This window comes from Podarcis bocagei (assembly GCF_964188305.1).
Source record: "Podarcis bocagei genome assembly, chromosome: 6".
Classification (NCBI taxonomy): domain Eukaryota; kingdom Metazoa; phylum Chordata; class Lepidosauria; order Squamata; family Lacertidae; genus Podarcis; species Podarcis bocagei.
In genome coordinates this window covers 49973073-49986165 of record NC_138130.1, presented here as the reverse complement: position 1 = coordinate 49986165, position 13093 = coordinate 49973073, and the positions used below count along the sequence as shown (strand labels likewise).

At 38.9% G+C, this 13093-nt stretch overlaps 1 protein-coding gene across 3 annotated transcripts in view; it reads right to left on the bottom strand.

Annotated features, from left to right (window-relative positions):
• Nucleotides 1–13093, bottom strand: part of KDM6A (lysine demethylase 6A) — a 104921-nt gene that overhangs the window by 66966 nt on the left and 24862 nt on the right. For all 3 annotated transcript variants that reach the window (XM_081197155.1, XM_081197153.1, XM_081197154.1), the window contains exon 4: nucleotides 5918–5967. In XM_081197155.1, coding sequence (XP_081053281.1) covers nucleotides 5918–5967 — 50 coding nt within the window. The remainder of the gene's footprint in view (nucleotides 1–5917; nucleotides 5968–13093) is intronic.

Below are 13093 nucleotides of genomic sequence, written 5' to 3'. Positions count from 1 at the left end.
CAGTGGTAGTATGGAGACCCATTTATGCAATGGGTGGATGAACTAAAACAAACACCAGGGTTGATGTGGATGCAGGAAACAAACAACAGAGAACACTAGAGAGAAGAGACATATATCCATAGACAGATATAAGACAAAGAAGTTGTGAGACAAAAGAAGAAGGTTAAGAAGAACAGCACAATTTGCTTTTAAAAGCAACAGCTCATCTTTCCAGTCTCCTAACACCTCACCTAAGTGTTTAAAAACAGAAGATTCAGAGGGTCAAGCATGACAACCTGTCATTTACAGAACTCTGTATCTACTGCTCAGCACTAACAGCAGCTGTCATAAGAACATGAGAGCAGCCTGCTGGAGCAGTCTAAACAGTGGCCAAGCAGATGCCTATGGGTAGACAGGAAGCAGGAATAAGTGCAACAATGCTCTCCCAACATATGAGTCCCAATAACTGGTATTGAAAGGCATAATGCACATCACTTGACACTTGCTTACACTGAATCACATTTACCATTTTTAATTCCGCTTTACCTACTTTGGAAAGATGCTTTCAGAGTGCCTCACATATCTCTTTTTGTTTTAATCAGCTTGAATAATTCTGCATCATCAGTGAACTCCCTACCATCACTCCATTGGGAGAACCATCCATTTTTACTTAATCTCCACTTCCTTAATCAGCTACTGCTCTATCCACCTTCATTCTCGCTCTCCTGATACTGAGACCAGGATAGAATGAAACATGTAAAGAGTAAGTGTAAGTCAGACCTGAGGAGGGGTACAGAGAAGACCAGGAAACATCCCCCAATTTAGTAACTCCAACAAAAATTCAGCCAAACAACGCTCTACTTGACTCAACAGCTTCTGATATAAATCAGTATAATTAAATAATGGGATGGTTTTTCATATAATTGATATCAGTTCTATTCAAGCAACAAATTTTATTTACATGAATTCATGAGCCACACTTCAATAACAGGACTGTAAAGGTTGCATACAATTTCAAAACAATAAAATCAAGAAGAAAATCACAGTAGCTACAGCATGACCAAGGTGGCCTTCACTGGTCAGCAGCCATTTATCTTCAGATGACAGGTGCTACTGGTGAAAGAGGTTCTCAGATGAATGAAGAATATGGGCAGAGCACTTTGAATTGTGTTCTGAAACAAACTGGCAAAAAATACCACTTGTGAGATGTATTCCATATAGCCAGTCCCAGTTAAAATTTCAGTAGTTGTAGGTTATATTGAATGCACTGCAGTACCTCATAATGCTTTTGTTATTTATTATAAAGATGTTATACTCTGCCTTTCCATACATCATTAAACTAACAACAACAGAGATAAAGATAAGATTACAATGGTTGTTGAACTAGCTTTGTATTATCGTACTTCTTTCTAGAACAAAATAGATTCAAAGATTCATAGGATTGTAGAGTTGGAAGGGACCGTGATCTAGTCCAACCCCCTGCAATACAGGAATCTGTTGCCTAATTTGGGTCTCAAACCCACGACCCTGAAATGAAGAGTCTCATGCTCTACATCTTTGCACTCTTTGGCTGCCGAAGATGAGCGGTGTTTCGAATATATCAGTCTGTATTTCTCTATAGCATAAAAATATCCTGGGTATTATAAAGAGGTACAATTGAGAGCCTCTGTCAATATGTAATGAATATGTGCAATATTCATTACATATTCAACAGAATTCTTAAAGTGTTACCATGGTAAAGTGTTATTTAGTTCAGAATCATGGTCATGAAATTTAAACCAGGGTAGGTATTATTCAAGAAAAGTGTGTTATACAAATTTTCAACTCTTCTCATTCTAAATCCTGGAGATTTGTAACAATAAGAAGACATCCTATTAAAATCAGTTTTACAGCATCTATAAAGCCCAAAAGAGGTTAAGCCCTATTTCAACAAGTTCCAGCTGCAATTCAGGACACTTTGTTACCACTTCCACACATACATGGTTCAGCAAAAGAGGTCATGTGGGCATACAATAAGCAAAACTATTTCCTCTGATATAAAACTTAAAGAGCCCATGCAAGGATTTATAGAAGCAATGAATGCTCCATATCTTCTGCCAATATGAACACCCGGGGGGGGGGTGCGTTCCTACTAATTGTGTAAGGAATCCCCCAAAGCTAAGTCATCAAGACAAAATAAAGTATTGATGGAGAAAGAAATCGGGAAGCATCCAGTGGATAGGTGCTGTAATAATAAATTACTACAACTGCTTTCAAACTGACTACGTAAGTGCATTTTCAGGTTGCACAGATAAACATTCTTGAAATCTTAATCAATCTTGAAGCTTACCACTTATCTGGTTCTGCCCCCCCCCCAAGTGAAATTGAGTAAAATGGGGAGCACCCTCTAAAAAAGCCTCTAAATACCCAATTCAAAATATCTAGAGTTGAAGCTCTGGGGCTGGCTGGAGGATGTGCTGGAAGGCGGCTACACTACCCCTCTACCCCATGCGTCAGCTGTCACACAGGGACGCTGAGCAGCCTAAACAAAGACCTGCAACATGTCAGGTCTCTTCGGGACTTCCTCCACCCTCACCCTCTTTGGGCTCCAGAAAGAGTCTCGTCGTGAACCACTAGGACTCTCCCAATTTCCCCCCTCAATTTCCTAATATGATTCTCTTTCTTTCCTGGCGCCGCGCATATACACTGTTGAGTAGAATACATGTAGGTGGGGGGGGTCATACAAGAGATACATGAGTTACAGCAATATACATTATGAAAAGATTTTGAAGTTCCCAAGTCTCTTTCCTGTATTTCTCTTTTACCCTTCAAGTATTTTTGAACCAAATCAATTTTGATCAACTGCTACAGTCACTTTTGTGTGTTTATAGAATGACATAATTAGCAGCAGAATAATACAACACTGAATTCTCAACTATCTCTGGAGAATGGATTCTTAATTATTTCTCTAGGCACTCAAGTGAGACTGCTACCTGGAAGATTTTTATTGCATAAGATGTTCCATCCAGATTCATATATAAACAGTTTTACTCTAAGGGAATGTGTAAGAACCACGATGATAAACAGTACAGCTCTCCCTTGCACTGTGCAAAATTGATTGTATCATTATCAGATACTGAAACCTTTTCACAGGTCGGAATGGGCACTTTCCTAAGACCACCAAGTATGTGATGTGAGTCTCTGAGCTACTTTTCTTAGAAAAGCAACCAATATGTTTAACTAATTATATATTGTGCATTTTGAATATGATAAGGGAGAGAAGCCCAGAAAGAGCCTCAATTATTGCTATATTGTTACAAAATATATCAGATGCATACCCCACATGTAAATACTATAAATTAGAACAGTATCTCCTTCTGAGGATGAAGGCACTGAAAGCAACATAATAATGTGACTGCATTTCAACATCTGTTGCCTGAGGGGATATCCATGAGAAGAGAAATGCTTTCCCATTATCTTCACCCAGTTTGCAAGAGATGTAGGAAGTGTGGTGCCACTGATAGATCAGGCCAAAGTACAAGTCATACTGATCATCATCCTGAATGGAAGATAATGCTAAAAAGAAATGGCTTATGAAATACATAGCCCACCTAGTTTTCAGTATCATGAGTATATTTTAATAAAGCTCTTAAATGTGTGGAAAAATATGTTTTGAAGTACAGTGTGTCTCTGGAAATTCTAGTTAAGTACAAAACACCTAGAAAACACCTGCTCAGTTTTATGGAGTGTAAAGATGTGTATTCTAAAAGGAGTCTTTAAATCAGAGTTACATTCACAATTTACAGGCTTAGACAGATTTATGGGCAGCATACACTATTTCTACAAGCTCTGCATGAACAGTTAATTTTACAAAATTTGATGAGATCCCACTACCTATCGTTGGCATTTCTAATCGGTACATTCTGAAGTAATACATATAAGTGGAATGAACCAAAAATTCACAGTAATCCCATTATTTTTAATGCAGACTTCATCTTGCAATTTCAATTTAGTTGTACAACATGGCTGCATAAGGCGAAGGTGGGGAACCGCTGACCCTCTAGATTTTGCTGAACTACAACTCTCATCAGCCCTAGCAAGCATGGTCAGTGGCTATGGATGATGGGACTTGTAGTTCTGCAACATCTGGAGGGCCAAAGGTTCCCCACACCTGGCCTAAGATAATAGCTGCGACATTTCAAAGTCCTCCAAATCAAATACTTCTAGGTAAGAAGTATTACAGGCAATATCCAACTAAGTCATACTGTGAGTACACCAACTGAAATCAACGGACAAGTTACTTAAATCCACAAATTCCTATGGGTCTACTCCAAATATGACTAACAGCAGATATTACCCTGTAGAGCAAACTTTGAATTTTAGAAGGATACTTTACTTATGGTCAATGTCTGCTTCGTTGCCAAGTGCCAATTCTCACTGCAAAATATGCCATTCAATACTTTGAGATACACCTCCAATACCTCTGTTCACTTAGTTATATACGTGTAGTACACTCAATGAATGGGGTACTGGAGGCTAATCTCCAAGTAATGTGGAACTCCTAAATTTGGAAGGAACAAATGTCATTTCACCTTACACTGTTACTTTACAACGTAACAGTGGAAACCAAAGAAAGCACCAATGCTCTAAGTGGATATGAAGGTCCCACCATCCAAAAATTCACTTATCTCCACGAAACTCTACTATAAGCTCTGCAGTCACTTATACCAACAGCCTATTTTCTTAGTTCCTTGCTTGTTTGTGCTTTGCTGGTTTGAGGCAGCCATTTTCCAGCAGAAACTATGGAGGGAGGGGTGAAATTAATGAAGAACCAAAACAAAGTACATATTTTATTGGCATCAACACCTAATGACACCCCTCTTTTCATGTTCTTTCCCTGTCTTGCAAATGCAGCTTTTAAAAATGTAACTTCTTCCAAAATCACAAACGTGCAGGCAAAATTAAAATAAATCAATTTATAAGCTCTATTCAATAAGAATGCAAAAAGTCTTAACCTGTTAAGCCAAATCTAGCATTAATATTTTGTGCACCATGCGCCACAGTAGTTACTGTTTTCTTTATTCAGAGTGGCAGATCATATCAACCCATTTTTTTAAAATCACCTCAAAACCAGAACCACTGCAGAAGATAGGTGTATTCATCACCATTGTGACTTAAGTGGAGCTGGTATCTTAAAATTCAAACATACACAATCCAGTAATTTAAAGCTCCAACATAACTGAATGATTCTGAGTATATATGATTGTATATATGATCAAACAAATTTTAATTGTGTTTTGAGACACCCTGAATGCCTAATATTGAGGCAAAAAATAGAAATGCTTTAATAAATATATATTTTACTGTGGGGGTCGAAGCCTAGGAGCTAACTTCTATGACACAGGCAGAAACCTGTGTCCACACTGGGTAGTTGAAGTGTCAATCACCAGACAAGCAGAAAATCCCAACACCCATCTGCTGCCCCTTGCCAGTTCTAAGGTGGAGAAGGACAGCATGAGTACTTCAATTTATCATTGACCCTATCCTGTGTTCTGAAGATGCTGTCTAAAATCAGGGACCATACCACCAAGGCCATCCAAAATTGGTTGACCCTCTATGAAGGAAAATAACTGCAAGTTAACTTGGTAAAGAATAATACACTGTACAACAACAATGAACGCAGAAAAGAAGATGGTTTAAGAAAATGCTGCCCAGTAAATTTTAGCAGCAGTCTTAGGTTATCTAATGCTGAACACTTCAGACCTGAAACAAGCAAAAACAAAAAGCAGGCACAGCCAGCTACATAATACCATCACTGAAGTTTGAGCTATGGTAAACAACAGTGTAGACAAACAATATAGCAAAATATTGTGGCATTGATACATATAATCTACTATGTATAAAAACTGGAGTACTGTTTGAAACAATATGACTTTTTAGAAGTATAACTTATACATACCTTCCAGTAGTCAGATTGTAAACTGTAGTACCTCTGGTATGCAGATAATGCTGCAACAGAAAGAATATTTTTTAGAAAACAAACTCAAAATTTTAGTAGTTATAACAAGGTTATTTGCTGACTCCAGATATAATGATAAACCTTGATCAACATAGTTAACAGGACAAGATCTAACCATGGGAAGTGGTCTTCCTCCTCCCACCCCTCTTCTCTGGAGCACAAAGTCCTCTTTCCTGGTTATCTGTGTTTTAGGAAAAATGTTCACCAGGTTTTCTATTTAATCAAGGTCCAGAAACCATGGGTTAATGCTAAGTTCCATCTTTGGTTAAATGGAGACTCTGATTATCAGTGCCAGTTAAATGCTTTACTACACTTAAAGGGGGTATTCATTCCCAAAACAGGAAAGGGGAGTGCTTATTTCTACAATGGGTTTCAATAGATAATCCTACGCATGTTTACTCAGAAGTAAGTTCCATTGTGTTCAATGGAATCTTGAATGAAAGAAAATATGTCTTCAGCAGTCCAATGTAGATCACAACCTCACCCAAACATGTTATTTAACAGATATTTACAGTGATAAATCCACAACACATCAGCCTAAAATCTTAAATCAAAACTGAATTGCTAGGAATAATAGAAGGATAAATGAAGAGTAGCTGTTTTTATGTACTGCCATAATTTAGGAGTTTGATTCAACACATACACACATTCTCAAAACTGGTTGCATACTTATACTCTGAGCAAAATAACAACACAATATAAACAGTGTTGATAGTTCTTTTACTTTCCTATCAGTATTTTTTTATTGCTCATCATTTCTACACAGTCATTATGAAGCACATTATGTCTCTTAGCTCAAGTCATCTGATGAAATTAACTCTTGTTAGTTGAAAGGCATAACATTAAATTGCATTTACTCGAACTATTTGGTGAGGATAGTTTTCAATCGAAATCTGTTCATCATGACACAGGCATCTAGGATATCTAAATCCCTCCATCCATACTCATAATGTTATGGGAAACCCAAATGCTTTCCTTTCCTTTATTTTTTAAAAAGCATAGTTGAAGTACTTTTCAAAAGCCAAGAATTTACGTATATAACAATCTGAATAGAATACAATCTATATGAAACGGATTTTTAAAAATGAAATTAGGCCTAAATTGGTTGCTTTAAAATAATTGTTTTTTAGACTTACAGTTATTGTTTTGGGGAATAATAAAGCAAAAAGATAACAAATTCTTGCAGGCAATATCCATCCAAATATTCAGAGTAGACACATTTAAAATGATAAACTTAAGTTACTGTAATGAATGTTAGGCATCATCCTATATGACTAAAATAATACATCTTAAGAAGGAAAGGGACACAAAATGTTAATTGAATAATTAGAATCTGTCTAGGTGTGGGGGAACCTCTGGCTTATGCAATGAATTTGGACCGAAAGGTCTTCCTATTTGACCTGCATTTGGTCATTTCCCACAAAGCAAAACCATCTGTATCACTTTGGAGATCATATGTGACATCAGGTGTCAGAAAGCAGGACTGGATTCCCTATGCATCAGCTGATGCACGGGAAATTAACTCTTCCTTGGTTCAGGTGCCCAGGTGGTGAACTCTCTCACGCACACAAACCTTGCAGAAAACAGAATTTAACTCCAGCGCCCATTAGCTAATGGGTGGGGTCTCAATCCTGTTGTCACTATCAATTCTCACCTTGCTGGGCAACTCTGACAAGTGGGTGATAACCACTTGACATCATTATGACATCAGAAAGTTGAAAAGTGGGTAGTCCTGCCACCTGTCAAAGTTGGTTCACAAGGTGGGGAGAGATAAAAGATCTGGCTCACTGGACCAAACAAGTTCTCTACAGCTGAATTAAGGGATTTGTCTATTATTATGAAACAGCAAGAATACAAAAGACAAACCTGAAACCGTAGCTAGAGTTTATGCAAGTACCTCACACTGCTTCTCATACACAATTTACACTATTCAAGATATTAATGGTGTATCTATACCACAGACAAACTAACTGAATAGCAATTCACTACAGCAAGGAAATCCTTGGAAATGTAATAAGACTAAGAATCATTACTTTTCTACATCTTCCAGAATTCTTTGGGGGATGCCTGACAGTTGATAATGCAATTCTTTTCATGTAGATAACTCATGAGGTCACAGAATCATGTATTTCATAATCTTCTGTGGGGAACCTAACTGAATTTCAGCAAATATCAAAAGGAAATTATATACATGAAATCCAAAATTACCAACAGCCTGTGGATTATTCTCGGCAAACTCATGTTGCAATAATTCATATATGAAGGAAAGGCAGTTCTCAAGTTCTCATTGTATTCTAGCATGTCCAAGAAACAGAACCAAGGTTCAGTTATATATATAAGCATTGGTAGATAAGCAGGTAAAGTCCTCATTCGAATAGTTGCTTTGATGTCCCCCTTAGCAATCTCCATAGAATGGCAGCCATTCACTTGACTGCCCAATATTGCACTTGTGGACATTTTTCTGGTGGTGAGAAAAACAATCTTTGTTCAACACTGGTTGATCATTGCTTACTGACAGGGATCTCTAAAGGAAGCATTATGCCTGTGGATTTGCTAGTATCATTCACCTGATCAGCAAAGTGCTACCACATATGAGCATTTTTAATACTAAATGGACTTAAGAAAAGTCAGAAATGATTCCCTGTTGTCCTAGGACAAGAGAACCTACAGGTTAGCAATCTCAAGTCTTTCATACAGGGAAACTGGGAAAAGGAGTTGGGTTCCACATGCACAATTGGATGTTTCTCAGGATGAACAGTGGCAGATTAAAGCTTCAAGAATGTGCAAGTAAAGAGAGAGGGCTGATGGGGGAGGAAAGCCTTCTGTTCAGCCTGAATACACAATGAGGGAAGAGAGAGAAAGAGGCATGAAATTTGTGTTAAGTGAGCATTCCATTTCTCCAAACCTTTTAATTATAGTCTGTGTCAGAGTTTTATTTGATAACATAACCTGAAGACTTTTTGTGTGCTTTAAGAATAAAAAGTACATTATGTGTAATAATGCAAGCCTCCATTTCTGAACATGTACAGAGTGTTAAATGCAGTTCTCACAGTGTTGGGAACTGGAAAATATGAGGATAAACAGATCAGAAAGACAGCAGAGAAACTTGGGCAAGTAATAGTTGATTTGACAAGCATAAAATCACAAAATCGTAGACTGCAGAGTTGGAAGGAATCCCAAGGGTCATCTAGTCTAACCTCCTGCAATTCAGGAATCTCAACTAAAACATCTGACAGGTGGCCGTTCAACTTCTGCTTTAAGACCACCAAGGAAGGAGAGTCCAAAATCTTCCGAAGGAGTTCATTTCACTGTCTGACAGTTCTAATCATTAGAAAGTTCTTCTAGTTGTTGAGTTCGAATCTCCTTTCCTGTAAATTGAATCCAATAGTTTGGGTCCTACCCTTTGGAGCAGGAGAAATCAAGCTTGCTCAATCTTCCATGTGATATCCTTTTAGATATTTGAAGAAGGCTATCATATTTCCTCTTCTCCAGGCTAAACATACCAAACTCCCTCAACAATTCCTCATAAGGCTTGGTTTCTAGACCCTTGATCATCTTGGTCATCCTCTGCAAACATTCCAGTTTGAAAAAACCTTATTAAATTGTGATGCCCGGAACTGGACACAGTACTACAGGTGAGGTCTGACCATGGCAAAATAGAACAGTACTATGACTTCCCTTGATCTGGACACAAGAACTTATGTTGATGCAGCCTAAAATATCATGAGCTTTTTTTGGCTGCTGCAACACACTGTTGCATCATTTTGCTTAACATGAGGTCTACAAAGACATCTAGCTCTTTTTCACATGTATTACTGGCAAGCCTTTTCACATGTACTACTGTCCTTCAGCTTATATTTGTGCAGCTAGTTCTTCCTAGATTAGTGTAGAACCTTACATTTCTCCCTATTGAAATTCATTTTGCTAGTTTTGGCCCAGTTCTCCAATATATTAAGGTTTAATCCAAATTCTGTCTTCCACAGTATTAGCCACGCCTCCCAATTTGGTATCATCTGCAAATTTAATGAGCATAGCTTCAAACCCTTCATCCAAGTCATTTATAAATATGTTGAACAACAATGAGCCCAGGACACAACCCTGTGACACCCCACTTGTCACTTTTTCCAGGATAATGAGGAACCATTAGGGAACACTCTTTGGGTTTACAAATCCACCTAACAGTTACTTCATCCAGCCCACATTTTACCAGCTTCTCCACAAGAATATCACAGGAGACTTTGTCAAAAGCCTTAGTGAAATCAAGACACTCTATGTTCACAGCATTCCCCTGATCCCCCAAGCTTGTAACTCTATCAAGCAAAAGAAATGAGTCATCTGGCATGACTTGCTTTTGAGAAACCCATGCTGGGTCTTAGTAATCACAGCGTCCTTTTCTAAGCGCACATAGACTGACTGTTTAATTATCTGTTCTAGGACCTTTCCCAATATTGACGTCGTTGATCAGTCAGTAGTTACCTGGTACTTCCCCTCCCCCCTTTTAAAGATGGAGACAACATTTGTCCACCTCCGATCTGCAAGGACCTATTCTCAAAGAACACTCAAAGATTATAGACAGAGCATCTGAGATTACACCCATAAGCTCCCTTAGTACTTTTGGGTGCAGGTCATCAGTCCCTGGAGATCTGAATTCATTAAAAATAGCTAGGAATTCCCTTACCATCTCTTTTCCTATCTTGCACTTCAGGTTCCTCCTTGCATTGTTTATTCTGTTATTTTTGGGCACTGATTTCCTTTTAGTGAGGAAAGAGGCAAAATAGGTGTTGAACAGTTCCACCTCTCTGCTACCCAATAGCATTTCTCCATCTTCTCCATGCAGAGGACCTACTACTTGCTTGTTCTTCCTCTTACTCTGAACACAGCCGAAAAAAACTTCTAAATTTTAACCTCTCTTGCAAGCCTGAGCTCATTTTGAGCTTTGGCCAGTCTGACCTACCTGCAACTGTTGGCTACTCATGTATACTGTTCCTTCATGATTTTCCCTTTCTTCCATTTTTAATATATGCCTGTCTTCAATCTCAGTTCATCTGTAAGCTCCTTATGCAACCACAGTGGTTTCTTTAGATGACCCCCACTCTTCTTTCTTGTTGGAACTGTCTGCATTTGTGCCTTGAATATTTCACCTTTAAAACAACCTCTCATCCATCTTGGATTCCCTTCTTTTTGAGTATTTCTGACCATGGGATCTCACCCAGTAGCTCCCTAAGTTTTTTGAAATTGGCCTTCTTAAAGTCCAGAGTGCATGTCCAACTACACTCAAGCTTTCCCTTGCCTCTATATAATAAACCCCAAGAAGACATAATCATTTCCTCCCAGGGTTCCTAGTTATTCCACTTCATCAATCAGTTCTTCCCTGTTGGTGAGAACCAAGTCCATGATCCCTTTGTTCCTTTTTCCAACTTCTGAGAAACGAAATTGTCAGTTAAGCAATTGATCGTGAGTCCTAAGTCAATGCAATCTTCAACTATTGTGCTGAGACTGGCCAAACTATATTCAAACATAACCAATTATTAAAAGCATTATTAATTTATTTTCTAAAGTATTTCTAAGCCACCTGTCCTTCCTCATATTGATCGCAGGGTGGAGTACCACAAAAACAAAGCCACAGTACAATTTAAGTCAGTGCTCCAGGGCCTCCTGCTGGTCCCAGTAAGTCAATTCACTCAATAATTGAATGGCTGCATTCTGCACAAATTGCAGTTTCTGGACAGTCTTCAAGTATAGTTCCACATCCAGAATGTTGCAACAACTGTACTTAAACCAGTAAGAGCTTGCGGAAGGCATTACTAGTCAACAAGGTCATCTATGCCTCCAGTGATGGATCCAGGAGCATCTTCAAGCTACATACCTGCTCTTTAAGGGAAGTACAACCCTGTTCAAAATGGGGCTGCCTAATTTCCAGATCCTGGAGCCACCAACTAGAGTCTCAGTTTTGTCAGGATTCAGCCTTAAGTACGGGCCTTAAATTCATCCTACTGCTACATCTGGTGACCTGTCCAGGACTCACATGACATCTGATTCAGATGTCAAGGGGCAGGTAACACTGGGTGTCATGAGCATGTTGATGGCACCCTACACTAATCTCCTGATGATCTCACCTAGCAGCTTTTTATAGATGTTAAATAGCAAGGAGGGGAGCAAAATGGAACCTGGACTGACCCCAGACCACAACTGCCATGGGATCAAGTAGCTGTTCCCCAATGCTATTATCTGAAACCAAAAGCTGGTAGGAGTGGAACAACTGTGTCACTGTGCCTCCATCTCTCAACCCAACAGAGACAGCCCAGCAAGATACCATGGTCTGTGGTATCAAAAGCCACTGAGAAATCCAGAAGGAACAACAGAATAGCACTCAACCTATCTGTCTTCAAATAGAGGTTATCCATCAAGGCGACTGAGGCAGTTTTGGTTCAAAACCTGGCCCAGATACCTTATTGAATAAATAAGTTTCATCCAGAGTGCCTGAAGTTGGGTGTACACCATCTTTTCAAAATAGACTACTTAGCTATAGATGTGCAAAACCTCTAGGTGCAGGTGTTTGGGAGGGGGGGTTAGGAGCAGACGCAGCATTTTCTGTTTAAATAAAGTGGAGGCCACTGCCTCATGCAAAGAAGCATTACACACTCGAACACACTCCATCAAGATCTAACTAGCTAGGAAGGGTAAGGATTGAGAGCATAGGAGGTTGGACAAACACCTTCAAGTTTTGTCCATACTAAGCTGCAAAATCTACAACTGATCCTGTAGCACCTGGTCAGCAAGAGCACAGGACAGCTCCCCAGACACTGAAGCAACGGTAACAATCAACTTGGTATGAAACTGAATGGCTTTACCCTCAAAGTGCCTTGCAAACGTGTCACAAGGGGAAACCAAAGCTCAAGAACTGGAAAACCTGAGCGGATCTTAGCATTTTTTTTATCACACAGAACAACTTTGTCAGATAACTACTCTAAAACAAAGGCCAACATATACTCAAACCCCATTTGCAAGAAAGACCTGAGGGCCAAAGAACTGATTTAAAAGCAGGGATGCTTTTTTACATTACTGCTTGGTGCACGCAATAATCCTCTGTGTCACATAACATAGTCACATAACACA